Source organism: Stegostoma tigrinum, chromosome 27 (assembly GCF_030684315.1).
Source record: "Stegostoma tigrinum isolate sSteTig4 chromosome 27, sSteTig4.hap1, whole genome shotgun sequence".
Lineage (NCBI taxonomy): Eukaryota > Metazoa > Chordata > Chondrichthyes > Orectolobiformes > Stegostomatidae > Stegostoma > Stegostoma tigrinum.
This window is the reverse complement of record NC_081380.1, coordinates 29,568,328-29,584,772: the sequence shown is the minus strand read 5'-3', so window position 1 is coordinate 29,584,772 and position 16,445 is coordinate 29,568,328. Positions and strand designations below refer to the sequence as shown.

At 42.3% G+C, this 16,445-nt stretch overlaps 1 protein-coding gene across 2 annotated transcripts in view; it reads right to left on the bottom strand.

Annotated features, from left to right (window-relative positions):
• pipox (pipecolic acid oxidase) overlaps nucleotides 1-16,445 on the bottom strand; it is a 60,138-nt gene that overhangs the window by 11,821 nt on the left and 31,872 nt on the right. For both annotated transcript variants that reach the window (XM_048556703.2, XM_048556702.2), the window contains exons 5-6: nucleotides 5,595-5,744; nucleotides 1,298-1,453 (exon numbers count right to left, since the gene is read on the bottom strand). In XM_048556703.2, the coding sequence (XP_048412660.2) occupies nucleotides 1,298-1,453; nucleotides 5,595-5,744 (306 nt within the window). The remainder of the gene's footprint in view (nucleotides 1-1,297; nucleotides 1,454-5,594; nucleotides 5,745-16,445) is intronic.

Here is a 16,445-nt window from a genome sequence, read left to right as displayed (position 1 = left end):
TGAACAAAAAGACTTTCAAAAAAAGGATATTGTCAGCAACTTGAGTTTGTAAACTAAACGGGTTCACAAGAATCAGGAAAGTTGATAACCATGGAAAGTAAATCCTTAATACAGTGATTCGTTCAGGCTTTTCTATGAATAAATTATTATTCCTGTTTGCCTTCAGAATGTGTTTATTTGGCAAAAGATAAGAGCCCCATAAAGGAAAATATTATCCTTGAAACAAAGAGTCCATCTGAGTTACAATTCCCCCTCACCACCATAAATTAAACCTGTAACACAGATGTACTGCACAACATTATAGTTCACATAGCTTCAATCTAATGATCTTTCTTTTTGCTGAAACTGAATCAATATTTCAGTATTTTGTAATAGCTTACATCTGACAATTGATGGTGTACTGATAAAACTAAAATAGGGCATTGAATCAGCATGGAGAAATATCCCTCAATTCTGTTTTGTTATGTGGTGACTACAATATAATGTCATGGATAATTAGGAATAGCTGATAGTGAAGGAATATCAGAAACCATAAAAATGAAACATGAGGCAATTTTAAATATCTTCAATACCTGAGGTTAAATTATGGACTTTGCTTACCTGATTCCATCTATAACACATTATTCTCGTGTGTTGAGACTACATTATTTATTATAATAAGGACTATTATCAGTTGTAAACTTAATATTATATTGATTAAAGGCAAGGAGAAACTGATAACATAACTCGTTCAGAAGAATGTTTCAACTGCAAGAAATGTATAGGTGGATCGTCTGACAGTGCTATCGGAAATATATTGAAGGGAATTATGAATCTAACAAATATGATACTTTCTTATAATGCACATTTATATGACTGAGGATTAAACTCATATACACTCAAATCTTTAATCTATTTAAAGAATATATTAAATAGAAAATGGTATATTTAAAGATATTAAATTGGAAATATGCTTTAGGCTAATAAATATAATTGCTCTTTTATTGGAATATTAAAAGTAACAAGAATTGTTTTTTCAGGAGTAATAAGGGAGGATGTACATGTAGATCTTGAAGGCACTAACATTTTATGTGCCAGTTGTATTCAAAGCCCCATTGAAAGTTTCAACGTAGCCTAAAACTCTGGAAACTGATTTTATACAGCAGTGATTCTGAAGAGACTTTAACATTTATAAGGCATTATTCTTGCTTTCACAGCTCAAAGAAAATAGATCCTAAGAAATCAAAGGGAAATAGATTTCAAGTATAGTTTCTAAAGCCTTTCTAGTTACATGAAAGCAAGGAGAATGATACGTTACTGTATACATGCAGTGTTCAACAATCACAGGCTTTGGATCCACACCAGGAAATTCCTTAAACAAAAAGGTGCTCAGAATGTTCACATCCTGGGAAGGCTGTTGAAATACGATATCACGTTCATCTGGGTCAACATCACTGCCACTGTGGTAGCAGACCTAAAGGGGGAATTTTTGTTTAAGATCATATGCAATCTGTTATGGAATGCATTGTAGATACACACAAACACACACAGACTCTATCTGAAAGGATTCATTCCTCATTCAAACCAAGGCACAGTTTGTGCCACATTATTAATTTATTTCTGCAGTGTATTCACATGTATAATAAATTAGGCTAGAGCTACACTAACACATTTCCCTTTGGGCCATTAAAGTTGGGAGGAGGAGATGACCTTTATCTCACGAGCAATGACAATGCAGAATTAAATTTTATCCTTTGTCTCCAAATATACTACTCTGATTATGACTTAGCTGTGCTATTGCAGCCTTTTGTACATACCAAAAGAATCACATGCAATCAGGTTTAAGAAAATAAATAAGATTATTGTGACCCTGGCCTTACAAAATTGACGGGAGAAGCAATCTATATTGAGCTCTTGTTGAACAAATATCACGTTGCTGCCCATTGACCCTTCAGACTTCACTTAGGGGAGGTATCTCAAAGATACTTTTCATTCATCGTTCCCTATCACCGTGGAGAATCCTGCTAATTGCCACGGACGTACAAAACCAGCAAAGTCTTCTGTCTGCAGACCACCCATGTTTAAATAGTTTTCATTGCTTTAGGCTGGGAATGGTATTTCAACAAGGACGGATTACTAAACCCCAGTGGAAGAAGTCAATTTGATAGTGATATAAACCAAAGTCAGCCCCTCTACACGATAGACATGTTTGTTGCAATTTATCCCAGTACCAAGGCCAAGTGTTCATCAAGTCACTGCTGGATCAAAATGTGATCTTTTTAAACCTAAGGCTACCTGCAGAAGTCAGGATGTCAGATTCTACAGACAAGAGATTTCAACCTTTCCCAGCAATCACTTCAAAACATTTTTATTCTTTTCTGTATTATAAAGATGATTTGTATTCCAATTTTGACATGATTGCTAAGTTGCCTCTCCCACCTAAGTGAGAGAGTAACATTATCCTTTATACTCTCTGTATAATGAAATGGTTTGCAAAGATTGAGTGCCCTTTCTTTACCCTTGCAGTGTAGGTGATGTTTCAATACACATTTCCTTGCTGCTTGCACATGTAGCAAATCTTCCACAACAGGCCTAATTCCAGTCTCAGAATAGTTTTAATTCTTTCACAGGAAATGTGTGTTATTGGCAAGGTCAGCACTTGTTGCCCATCCCTAATTGCCTAGTCACTAGTGACATTTTTACATCCCACACCAATTACATTTATTGCCTTTTTGAGCGAAGCAGTCAATTTAATGTCACAGTATGAAAAAAAACCTATGCTGTGAAATTACTTAACTCTTTTTCCATTCAGGATCCTTACAGCTGACAGTCTGAGGATATTCATTTTGTAAGTCTGCATTGGATTTAAGCATAAATTCCAGAAGAACATTCAAAGCCACTGCCTTTAATAATATAAACTAATCTTTTCACAAGGAATTCAGGAATGTTTTGCTATTGACACTAATTTGTACACATTTCAAACAAGATTCACACGTGTATATAATTGCATTAATCACTCCTTTAGTGGTGGTATACAGAGAGACCAGATCATATGAGGTATAAATGAATATGCCATTCATCCTCTTGAGCCTGTGTCTTATTCAATAAAATCATGACTGATCTAATCATGGCCTCAACTCTACTTTCCCATTTATAACAATTGACTCCTTTCTCAGTCATGCATCTATCCAACTCAGCATTAAGAATGTCAATGTTCCTGACTCCACAGCAAAAATAAAAGTAGACTTCAGGTGAATTACCAGATGTTAGATGGCAGAGAATAACTGAAAGCCCATTTTCAAGTAATAAGTTGTATTCTCATTTTTGTCCGATTTTCATAATATCATTTATGGCTAGATTGCAAAATGTATAGCAATATGGGAAGTAGAGTCATGTGGGTTAGAGTTTAGAAAATAGATTTTAGGAGACACCAAACTGAGGCCATACAACATCACCCTAGTGGGTAGGATATGAAACAGATGCATGACAGGTTTTGTGCATTTGTTTCCATTGTAACGGCAAACCGAGGAATTTATCATTGCATGGAAGGTTGCCAGGAAGATGGCAAAATTTTGACAAAGGACAGGAAGGTTTTTCAGGTGAGAAGTATGCATACATATAAGGCTTTAAACAATATTTTTGCATATATTTATTTCTCCATGTATGAGAAGACAATGCAGAAGATCAAATCTATGCTGAAAACATTTATGGTTTTGAATTTAAAACTGCCTTTTCTTACTTGGATAATAAATATATATCTAGACTTCGACATTGCCTCATTTTACAGGCTAACATTATTTGTCAATTGTTAGTACGTACTGATATTACTGCTCTTCAGTTTATAATTTCTGTACTACATTATTTTAATTCATGGGATGTGGCCTTTGCTGGCTGCGCCAGCATTTATTGTCCATCCCTGGTTGTTCTAAAGGTAATGGTGAGCTGTCTTCTTGAACTGCTGCAGTCCGTGTGCTGTAGGTAGACCCACAAGGCCATTAGGTAAGGAATGCCAGGATTTTGGCCCAGTAATAGTGAAGGATCTGATATCTTTCCAAGTCAAGGATGGTGAATGGTTTGGAGATGAATTTCATGGTAGTAGTGTTCCCATGTAGCTGCTGCCCTTCTCCTTCTACATGGCAGTGGTCCTGGGTTTGCAAGGTGCTGCCTGAAGATTCTCGTGATTTTTCTGTAGTCCCTCTTATAGAGGTGCACTCTGCTGTTACTGAGCATCAGTAGTGGAGGGAGTAAATGTTTTGTGATTGTGGTACCTATCAAGTGAGATACTTTGTCCTGGATGGTGTCAACCTTCTTGAGTGTTGTTAGAGCTGCATTCATCCAGGCAACGTTCCACTAAACTCTAGATTTGTGCAATGTAAAAGGAGGACAGGCTTTTGGGAGTCAGGAACAGGATTCCCTCTAAGCTGCAAGGCTCAGAGGTTCCGTACATGCTAACTGGTGTACTGATGCCTTGGGTTCTGAAACCAGAAGGAACTGCAATACCCAGACTTCAGAATCGCATGCAGTGGCAGGAACAATTATAGGGAACACAGGTCAGGAGGTGAGTTACTTGCTGCAAGGTACATAGCCTCCGATTTGCTCTTGTAGCCACTGTATTTATATGGCTAATCTAGGTCATTTGGTCATTGAGTCATACAAGACAGAAGCATACCCTTCAGTCCAACTTATTTAGTTTGGGAAACTCTGTCAGTATGGACTGGTCCCACTTACCTGCATTTGGTCCACATCCCTCTCAGCCTCTCCTATTCATGTACCTGTCCAAATGTCTTTTAGATGCTGTAACTGTAACTGCATCCACCACTGGCCAATGGTAACCCCCAGCATGCTGATAGTGAGGGATTTAGCAATAGTAATGGCATTGACTATCAAGGGGTAGTGGGTAAATTTTCTCTTGCTGGCAAAGTGGTACAATTTCTTCCATGAATTTCTAGCAAGACTGTTCACCTGAAAACAATAAATCTCAGATACACCTGCTTGTATGTTTAATCCTTTTATACTGCAGAAGCACATACACAAACTTCCAGAAATACCTTCTTGAATCCCTGCACTATGCAGGCTATTATACTGTACTCTGGAGCAAAAAACACTCAAGATACTCTTTTAAAGAGTCCCTAAGCCAGTTGCATAAACAGAATATTTGATAGCAGTAGGCATAGTGTGGTGATTCTCACTCATGAGAGAGATCAATATTATTGAAGTCTTGTCATAAACACTATATAACAAATATCCAGATCATTTCTCTCTTTTCTGTTGGCTATATGGATAACACATGAAGTAGTGAACATACGAACATGAAGATGGATGATCTATGCTTTGGACACACATATATTGAAATCTGTTCCTGTTTTCTGTTCCCTGAAGCTGTACTATTGTTATTAACACAATTTGTAGAGAAACTTTCAGCTCAATCAATCTCAGAATGATGATCAAAAGTTGGTTATAACTTAAATTGCCTTTCATTAAAAAACATTTTATTTATATAGCACCATTTGCTTGATAAAACATCCAAAGATGCTTGACAGGGGTGTTATAAAAGCAAAATTATACACCGAACCGGTGTACTTGCAGAATAAAGAACTGAATCTCCACTTCCATACCTTCATTAGTCCCGGATATTCATTGGAAGGAAGACCATAGATATGATGTTCAACGGAGTCAGAAATTCTTATAAAGCAGGGATATCCCTTCTGAATTCCGTATATTCCAGGGACTTTCTCTTTCCAGTAACAAACCATGATCCTCAGTGTCTAACAAGGTTATCAAATCAACAGGGAAAAGGTTAATTAAGACAATGAAAAATAATGCTCCTGTAAAGCACAAGATGTTCCAGAAAAGCAATGGTAGTGTTTTGCATGAGTGAGAGACCACTAACTCAGCAGTCACAAAGAAGCAAGGGAATAATGTATGTCTCTTATACCACAGTGTTTATTTTACTATAATAGCATTGCAGATTTATGTAACCTGTTGCATCCTTAATTTTATGTCACTCCAGAGAGGCAAGCACTTCTTAAAGCTATGAATAGTCAGCTGCTTAGAAGGGCTAAACGGAGAGCAGTGTCTTTTAAAAGCAAATTTTTCAGTAAACTCAAACATGACAGTTATAATGGCATAAACTGGTGAAAATAGTTAGATTTAGCTGGCCCCCTCCAGCCTTTACCAGTGCAAATTCCATTTTAATGGATAGTGGTAGCTCTCTCATGATAACATCTCCACTGGCCAGAGTGCGGAGATACTGTGTACTTCGTCTTTTCTACAATCAAAGGACACAACACTGTTGTGGTGTGTCATTAAATCAACTGAATTCAAGATCTAAAAAGAGAAAACCAACGATCACCACTTACAGCCTTTGAGACCAATAATTCTAAACCCAACCTGGAATTACAGATTTTGATCCCAACAAGAGTACCCAATTTGTAATGGACCAGATTAAGCCTCCTCAAAATATATTAAGGAGATGGTTTATACTCTAACATTTTCTGATTTTAAAGGTAAATGTAAGGTATTGTGTTCCAGATGCAAATTGATTGGTCAAACTACCAGCCTTGATTCATTTGCTGTAATTAAAATACAGATAAAATAAAAAGAAGAATTGGCTTAACTGTATTGAACCACTTATATTTATATATAAATATAAAACTCCTACCAATTAACTGTTCCAATGTAGTAACATCCCACAAACACACCCTTGACAAAGACAAATTCAGCGAAATAGATTGTCTCATATGCAATTCCAGCAGCAGGAACAGAACTCCACCTTTTAGCTGCAGCAGAGAGAGGAATAAGAGCTTCCACATCCAGCTTCAAGACTCCACCAACTGCTGTTGAAGGCTAAAGCTAAAAATAATCTGGGTTCTGTGGGAGCTTGACCCCACCCATTCAGGCTCCTATTATTCCAACTTGTGTATTTAAAATAAAGACCAAGGTCTCACAAACTGTTCATTGGCTTTGGTAGGTTGAGACTGAAGTGCCATTCTCCGTTTAAAACAAAGGACAAAACAGACTTCTTAAAGCCATAGTATCGTCAGAGGGGCAGTGTACATGATTAATGAGGCAAGTTTGGTAAGATGTGCTATGAGAACTCACTAGGCCTCATCTGTACTCTCCATAAAACTCAATGCAACTTGGATTCAGACAGGAAGAAAAAGGCTCAGCCCACAGCCACTTCTACAGTTATAGTCAGTGGAACTCCGGTTGACTGCAGGTAGGTTGCTAATGTTACTAAGAACACAAGGGAAGCTTGTGAAACCTAGTTTTTCACAACATAGAGCTGGGTGGGAGAATGAACTGTGAGGAGGCAGAAGATGCTTCAGTGTGATTTGGACAAGTTACGTCATGAGTAAACACGGCAGATGCTGTATAATGTGGATAAATGTGAGGTTATCCACTTGGGTAGCAAAAACAGGACAGGAGATTATTATTTGAAAGGTGATAGATTGGGCAAGGGGGAGGTGCAATGAAACTTGGGTGGCCTTGTATATAAGTTACTGAAAGTAAGCGCAGGGTTGTAGCTGGCGGTGAAGAAGGCACATGGTATGTTGGCCTTCATGGCGAGAGGATTTCAGTACAAGAGCGGCAATGTTTTGCTGTAACTGTACAGTGCCTTGGTGAGACCATCCCTAGAGTATTGTGTGCAGTTCTGAACTCTTTATCGAAGGAAGTTCGTTCTGGATATGGAGGGAGTACAACAAAACCTTTCCCAGACTGACTCCTGGGATGGCATGTCTGACATTTGAAGAGAAACTGGATCAGTTAGGAATATATTTACTGAGATGAATGAAGGGGATCTCATAGAAACCTATAAAATTCTAACCTGATTTGACTTGGTAAACTCAGAGGGGATGTTCGCAGTTATCGAACCAGGGGTCACAATCTAACAATATGGAGTAGGACATTTAGGACTGAGATGAGGAGAAATGTATTCATCCAGAGAATAGTGAGCTTGTGGAATTCTCTGCCACAGAAAGTGGTTGAAATCAAAGCATTAAATGCTTTCAAGGAGGAGTTAGGGCTAAAGTAATGAAAAGGTATAGGAGAAAGCAGGAATAGGGTACTAAGTTAGATGATCAACCATGAACATATTGAATATCCTACTTTGATATTCGATGTTTCTATCATTGTGGATCTTGGATGGCTTTAAATCTCCTAAATTTGGCCAACAAACACCAAAAACAAAACCTTCATCAAATTGGCATTAAACTCAGGGCCTTCTTGGTTGGTGTGACTCAAGCATTGGCTAGACTAGTTGAATAACTGGGGATAGTCACAATATTGCTTCAAACTCCAACATTTCTGGGCTTTGAGCATTAAATGATGGCAGCCTTCTGACAATTTATGTTTATTCAATGATACGCTATGTTATAAAGTAATGGAGCATAGCAGCATCTGCTTGTTTCCCTAATATGATAAAGCCTTGATTGCAGCTGCATTATTAGATGGAATACAGTAAAGAAAACAGGAGCTTCTCCTGATAGAGAAAGATAGAGTTCAGTCATCCATAATTTCTGGATCGCTACTTGGGAGCAGTTTTGGGAGACACTGGAGAACAATTTGCAGAGCAGTCAGTGGCTTTAAAAAATACAATTGAGGGACTGCCTATCTCTGCACAAGAAACACATAAATTTAGCTGCATCCCTGAAAGGAGCTCCATCAGTTCTCGGTGAACACACAATCATCAGAAATAGGAACAGGAAGGAGCCAAATGCCACCCACCCTTGAATCTGCTCTTACTTTGCGTCAACCTTGGCTGAGCTTTGACATCAACCTTACTTTCCCAACCTACACCCAGATCCCACTTTTCCTCTAAGGGCCAAAAATCCGTTGATTTCATTCATCATTATATTCCATAACAGAGCATGTCCCTTTGCAGTCATGCATTCCAAAGACTCATAACGTGAAGACATTTCTCTACATCTCAAACCTAAACAACCAAGAACTTAACCTAAGACTATGAATCTGCATTCAAGGAGAAGAGCATTTCAATATCCACTCTGATCAGCTGTGAAGAACATAAAGCCAGGTGTACATGTGAAACTGACTGTCAACTGACATGAGAAACATAAACTGTGTAAATCCTGGTATAGCTCGTCTAATCCTTCTTCCCAGCGTGATACTAATAATATATTTTTCCAGTCCTCTTCCAAATTAAACCAGCATTGCTAAATAAAAACGGATGCTTTTGCAGCATCGTTCACCCCATCCTGTTGCAGCTTTTGTAACTGTATCACTTTGTAAATCACAAAAAGGATTTACAACCTAGTCCCTCTGAGATTAGAGGAGATTGTTTCTCTGAAAGGACTATGTTTCGAGTGTAATCACTTATGTTTCCTTAAAAATGAAAAGTACTGCCTACATTTGTCATATGTGCAAAAACCTATGGCAAATCCAGCAAACCTACACAACTGCTTCAAAAGAAAGCTAAAGACTTCAATAAATATCTCAATATTAATGGGATTTCCACCATAAATATTATAAAACTTAAAGCACCATTTCACACGTTAATCAGTGAGATTAACACACTTGTTAAAGAGTGAGTGTGTGGGAGGCAGAAGGAAGGAAAGAGCAGAAGAGGAAATTTAGCCATTTAATCTGACGGAAAGCACACCCACGCCTGTCTGAGTGAAAACCATAATTGCAATTGGGTCTCCTATTATTCAAGAGACCACAAAGGTCTGGTTGTTGGGCAAATGTATGAAGTTACGAAGAGGATCTCAGGATGCAACCTTCCCAGGGCCTGAAAAATGTCGGCTCTGGCAAGATGCTTGGAAGAATTCCTTGAGAATTTGAGTGATTCTTGACATCAGGATTGACTAGTCACATTTTGCAACTAGCTTCCAGCTATCAAAATGACATTCTCACGGATTATTGCTCATTTTTCCCTTCATTACTACTGAACCTTGCCTCATTAATATTCTGCCTCCCACTGTCCGGCCTGCCCGAGAGATACTAAACACTGGGCCGCCCCAACGTGAAAGTCAGAGCAGGTAGCCAGCGGGGACTCCAGCTCATTGCATGTTCCTCCAGCCCTTCATTATGGTTACCTGGCACCAACATTTCACAGCACCTTCCACAGGCAGCACTGCATGCTTTGCCTGTCCAAGGAGAGTGGCACCTGACCTGTGCCAGCCTCTTCACATCATCCTGGGTACATCTGGATCCAATGCAGTATGCTCCTGCACTGCCATGTTGCACTTTGGGGCACACTGACACCTATCAGTGCATTGCTGCTGCACCAACTCAGGGTGCAGGGACTGGCATCCAGCTCACAGACGGCAAGTGGACGAGACCACATCTCATGGCTGCTTGCTTGCTCTCTTCACACACGCTCACTCAGCGACCATCTAGATGCTTGAAGCATCCCTGCCTTGCCTTTTCACGTTTTACCGCTCAGTCTCAATTTGAAGGCTCCAGTAGTTCTGTACTGCCTTGCAGTTTAGTGCAGACACAAGGATGGGCAGCTTGTCCTAGTTGTCAGCAGTGATCAGTCAAACAGTTGGATATGTTGCTCTATGGCGTAGTGCTACATTAATCTCACAGCTACGACAGGTGTCAGTGTGTGACAAACACACTGTGTGCTTCAACAAAATGGTTATGTCTCAAAGTTAAGGGAAAATAGTCCTCGGTTAAGTCATGGTGGACTGCTATAAGGGGTCCTGGGACAGTCAAGGATAGCATCCATGATGAGTCCAGTGGATTAGTCACAGTTATCTGCTTGGAGTGGTCAGGGTCAGGGGGATCAATCACACTAAAGTCATGGACAGCATCCATGGTCAGTCCAGCAGTGATTAGTGCAGCATCAGTCAGAAGGGGCAGCATTGGGGAATGGTCGGTACTTTTGATGTAGCTGTCACCTTGACAACCACCAGGATAGGATGGCCAGCCAAACCTTCATGTTGTATGTCCCAGCAGCTGGAACTGCACCTTGCTTATCTAGAGGAAATGGCACGGAGGATGGTAGACCCTGGGTATCCTGTATCTCTTGTATATCCTAAGGACACCTCCAACTGTGATCTCTTCACATGAAAGCTGTTCAGCATCACTTGATGGTTGCTGTTTTACATATGTGTGTGTGTGTGTCACCTTCCTTGTCCCCTCCACATTCCAAGATGCTGCCTTCCATACCCAGCGCTGAGTTCCCCTGATTACATCAGTGTCACACCTTGGCCACACCTGCAGGACTGTTGTGCTCCTGCCCCTTCTGACCAGGGATAGGCAGCCCCACGTAATAACTGCCTGGACCCCTAACCATCTCAGTAATCCCCTGACTGATGCTCTGTCCATGCCCTGACCATACAGCTGACTGTGGCCCTTCGCCTGGGCTTTAGTAAAATGGACCCCTGGCCCTGTCTAAATCCCTGACTGGAGGCTGTCTCTTTTGAAATGACTAAGGACTGCCCTTAGAATTTGAGACGTGGCCACTCGAATGTTGAAGCAGGTGCAGTGTGCTTGTTGTGTGAGCTGCTGGCACATGATACAGGGGTAAAACAGAAGCAGTACACCCACCCCCCTTCACTGATGACTGCTGGCTTTGTGTCTGTGCTAAGAGGCATATCGAGACAGAAGTATCAATGATCTGCATATGTTCGCTCTGACTGAGGTGGGGAAGGAGCAAAACATTAAAAGGCAAGGCAAGGCAAGACACGGATGCTACAAGCACCAGGTGGAGTGAGGTGAGTAAGAGCTCAGAGAGCAAGCTAGCAGCCTGGTGCAGTCCTTCAGCTAGGTGCCACTCCCTGTACACCACTGCAACAACTGACAGCGTGTCCCAGTATCTAGGCTGGTAATGCTTAGGCATACTGTCAGCAGCAAAGATGGGCATCTGTCTGACATAGGGGCTGTGCGCAGCTATTGCCCACAGAGCTTCTCCTCAGAAGGTGATGCCGAGTGTTCATGGCAGAGATCTGCAGGATCAAGAGGAGAGCTGGAGTCACCGGGCTGACTTATATGTCAGGAATTCTCAGCATCTGGTAGGACAGGAAGCTGCATATCAATAAGGCAGGATTCAGTCATAATGAAAGTGATAATGACCAATAATTCATGTTAATCAGCCTTTCACCACTCATTAGTGACAATCTCATCTCAATGTCTGGAAATCTCTTGGAAAACGCCGTTTGTTGCTTTCAACATCAAGAAAGGCCTCACTCAAATTTTCATGAGTTTCTCTCGATTTTCTCACCACAGCCCACTCATTCAGGAATTCCATACTTTAATTCTGCTACTCTCTCCACAGATGCTGCCTAACCAAACTACTGAATATTTCCAGTAATTTATTTTTGTTTTTAATTCAATGAGGATTTAAATTAACATTAAGGAAACAGGACACCTCCAGGAATATTTACAAGGAAACAATCTCTGATGACATAATTAATTACAAAAATGAAGCTCAAGTGATAATTGTCACTTATACCCCAGATGAGACAAGAGTTTTGCAATCTCTTTCTTTCTGAGTCTCTCTGTATTTACAACAAGAGTGCATGAGTCCTGGTGGGATCAAAGTATAAAAAAAACTTTGATTTTAAAGACTCTTCAAAGAGGTTATTTAGGTCAGTATATCAGACACTTTGGAGATTTGATAAATAATTCGAAAGAAGCAGCTTGGATTTTGTTCGTGTAAGCCTTGGGATCAGGTTTGACTGGAAATGAAATTGAAGAACATTCAATGGATTACAGGATTCACGTTTACATGGCTTTCATACAATTTTTATCAGCCTTTGCAGTCACGATTGAACCAACTTTTGGATTAAATGACACACAAGATGCTGAAATCTAAAATAAAAGTAGAAAATGCATAAATTAAACAGCAGGTCAAGCAGTGTGGGTGGAGAGAGAAGCAGAGCTAACATTTCAGAGCAATAGCTTTTATCAGAGTAGGTCTGAAAATTAGCTCTTTCATTTTTATTGGTTTATTTCCAGCAATATCGCATTCCGAGTCCCCTGGCTGAGGTTTTTTTTAAATTGAAAAAGTATACTTTATTCATAGAAGGAAATCTTTATGTACATACACAGTTAATGTAGCCATTTTGATCTCTACGGTCATTACTTACAGAGAATAAAATAAACATTGGTGGTTCATCTTTCTCTATATTTACAATTAACCTCTTAGCATTTAGTGGAGGCTTCAGCAGGGTCTGCTTACTGAATGGACCCATTTTGCTTTGGCAGAAGGAACTTACAGCACTTTCCCAACTGCACCTTGGCAGCAGCTGCCCCAAGCTTTAGCACATCCCTCAACACACAGTCCTGGACGTGGATTGTGCCAGTCTGCAACACTCAGTCGGGGTCAACTCTTTCAACTTTGCAGGCCAAAGTGGATGGTCCTCCAGGCACAGCCGATGTTGGTCTCAATGTGTGTCTAGGGAACAAACCCTACAGCACAGAGTCCCATGGCACAGAGCTGCGTGGGATGGAGCTCAACAAAAACCACTGCATTTCCTTCCAGACTGCCTTTGCATAGGCACATCCCAGAAGGAGGTGTGTGACAGTCTCGTCCCCTCCACGGCCACTTTCAGCGCAGCGTGTGGTGGCAGAGAGAGTCTGGTATTCTTCGCAACACTGGGGCCAGGCAGAACCTCAGTGAGCAGTGTACATATGCTTAGATGGCGAGTAGGGGCAATGCGGGTTGAACCCTCCCACAGGACAGTAAGGTGCCATCCTCGAGCAGGGAAAACAAACAGACAGATACACAGAGGCAGAGCCAAGTGCAGGAGGGAGACATGAAGCCAGCACAGCTGCACAATAAATTCATCCCTTTCCCAAGGATCCAGAGACAATGGAGGAGGAGGTGATAAAGGAGTCGGGGGAGCGGAAAACAGTCAAGAAAAACTGGAAAAGGAAAGCTTTCCAGGCCCCTACACCACAACAGCAGAACGGGAAGAGGCAGCTACAGGGTGGCCACAGAAGCTTCTCTGAGGAAGAGAACGCACATAGGGAGGGCAATCAACAAAAGAAAGGAGAATCAAGGTTACCAGGGAGAAGGAGAGGAGCACTACACTTCCTGAAAATGGTGGATTCAGTAGGTCCCTGGCAAATCCCAGCCCTCCACTGCTGGGAACCTGGGGTTCCCTCCACACCACAGATCCAGGCAACTGGGAGCAGCGACGCTTTGAGTAAGGAGCAGGGAATGACAGCCCCCGGGTAGGAACTGGATATTCCTGGCTTTGTCCTCGCCCCAACAACACCAGACTGGAGAAACGGCCTGTGACACAAACTGGGCAGCTGCCTCAGCCCTGTGAGAGTCACAGTTTACCCACACAACGGGGATGCAGGGACTGCCACAGTGATAAAATCTTGGGAAAACGGGCTTTGGGTTCTAACCATTGTATCAACCTAAAATGGATTGTAAAAACTGTCAGAATTTAATGTGCCTGTGTTTAAATCTACCACGCGATGTGGTTCCACATAGCCAACATGAAAGCAGACCTCCTGTTTCTGCAGGAAATGGTCAAGCTTGTGCGTCCATGGGCCTTTGATGTGGTTGTGTGGGAGCACTGATCCCTGCTCCTTTGGCCTGGGTATGCTGCTGTGAGGAGGCACCTTCACTATCTCCAAAGCTGGGGTGGTGGATGATGGGCGCCTCCTGCTGGCAGATGCTATGTAAAGGAACACTCCCCTAATTAAATGCGTACACCACAGCAGTAAAAAGTGTGAGCAGTTGGCCATCCTGCAACAGCTTCCACTCCCGCTAGTCCAGGCCAGTCATTCTGGCCAGAGACTCCAACTGCATCAGTGATGCCAATAGATGATCTAACATGGGGGAAGCAAGAGTGAACGGGATGCCAAGTCCAGATTCCCAATGGAAACGGTTAAAGACGTCGAGCTGTATAATGTCTTCAGCACACCTGCAGATGGAGGACCGCATAGATACAACTGGTCAGACGGGCCTATCTGCTCAAAGATAGATTTCCTGTTCGTATCCTGATCGTTCTCGGTCAGATCCATCGATGTCAAGCTGGCGTTTTTCTCCAGCCGCTGCCTCCTGCTGGCCCACTGTCACCTACAGGATGACCAGCCAGCTGGCAAGGGAGCATGGAAGCTAAATGTCAAACTGTTGACCCCAGAAAACTTTGAGGATCTCAAAAGGGATTACACAGGCTGGAGAACCGTACAACCCCTCTGAGTCTCCAGGGGACTGGTGGGAAACAGTCAACAGGTTCTTTATCCTCAAAGGTTTCCAAACTCCTGAAAAATATGCAGAACCTGCTCCTGCTGCAGACGACGGGGGTCAATGTTACGGAGGATTTCCAGGAGGTGAAGAGCTAGCAAGCTTTGCTCTTTGCCTCAGAAGTCTCCAAAATAATCTTCCGGTCCAGGGTCCACACCACGGAGCATGATGGGATGTGCTCACATTTCTTCTTCCAGAAGGTACACAAGGAGAGGCCTGTGCTCAGCAGCCTGAAGATGGCTCAGTAACATCATCCCAGTCTGACATCCTGAGGATCAGCAAATCCTTTCATGCCAGGCTGTATGACATGAAGCCCACTGGCAGAACGGCCTCCCAGTCATTCCCATCCTCCATCACAAAGGTCTTAGATGACAGCGCGCAGGAGAGGCTGGACCAGCCGCTATTGCTGGAGGAGCTGACCAAGGCCCTCGAGTCCTTAGAAAAGAATAAAACTCCTGGAAGCGACAACTTACTGACTGAGTTGTATTCGGCTCTGTCAGACTTGATTGGCCAGGAGCTGCTGGAGGTCTATGACAGTAAGCTTCAGTCAGGTACCATGTGCGAATCCATGAGGAAAGGCACCATCACCCTCATTGACAAGCAGAACGGGGAGAGGGAGGAACTTAGAAATTGGTGACCAATTTCACAGCTGAATGCAGATTACAAAATTCCATTTAACATCATCACCAACCCAGTCAGGTCTGCTCTGGGTTCGGTGATTGACCCTGACCAAACCTGTGCTGTACCAGCAGGAAGATCACAGAAAGCCTCGCGCTCCTCAGGGATATGATCGCTTATGTGCAGGACAGGGGGGTGGTCATTGGCTCATCAGCTTGGACCAGGAGAAGGCCTTTGACAGGATATCACACACCTACATGTGGGACCTGCTCTCCTAAATGGGCTTTGGAGAGGGAATCTGTAATTGGATCTGACTGCTCTACACCAACATCGCTAGTGCAATCTCAATCAAAGGGTGGGAATCAGAAAGCTTCCCAATCAGATCGGGAGTCAGGCAGGGCTGCCCACTCCCTCCTGACTTGTCTGTGTGCTGCATAGAGCATTTTGCCGAGTCCATCAGGAAGGACGTGAGCCTGACAGGGGTGACTATTCGAGGCAGCTGAGGACTGCAAGTCAAGGCCCCCCTGTACATGGATGATGTCACCATTTTCTGCTTGGATACGCAGTCAGTGAGCAGACTCTTAAGCATCGGTGACCAGTTTGAATTGGCCTCGGGTGACAAAGGTCAATAGGGGTGAGGGCGAGGCCATGTTCTTTGGGAGCCAGGCCCACT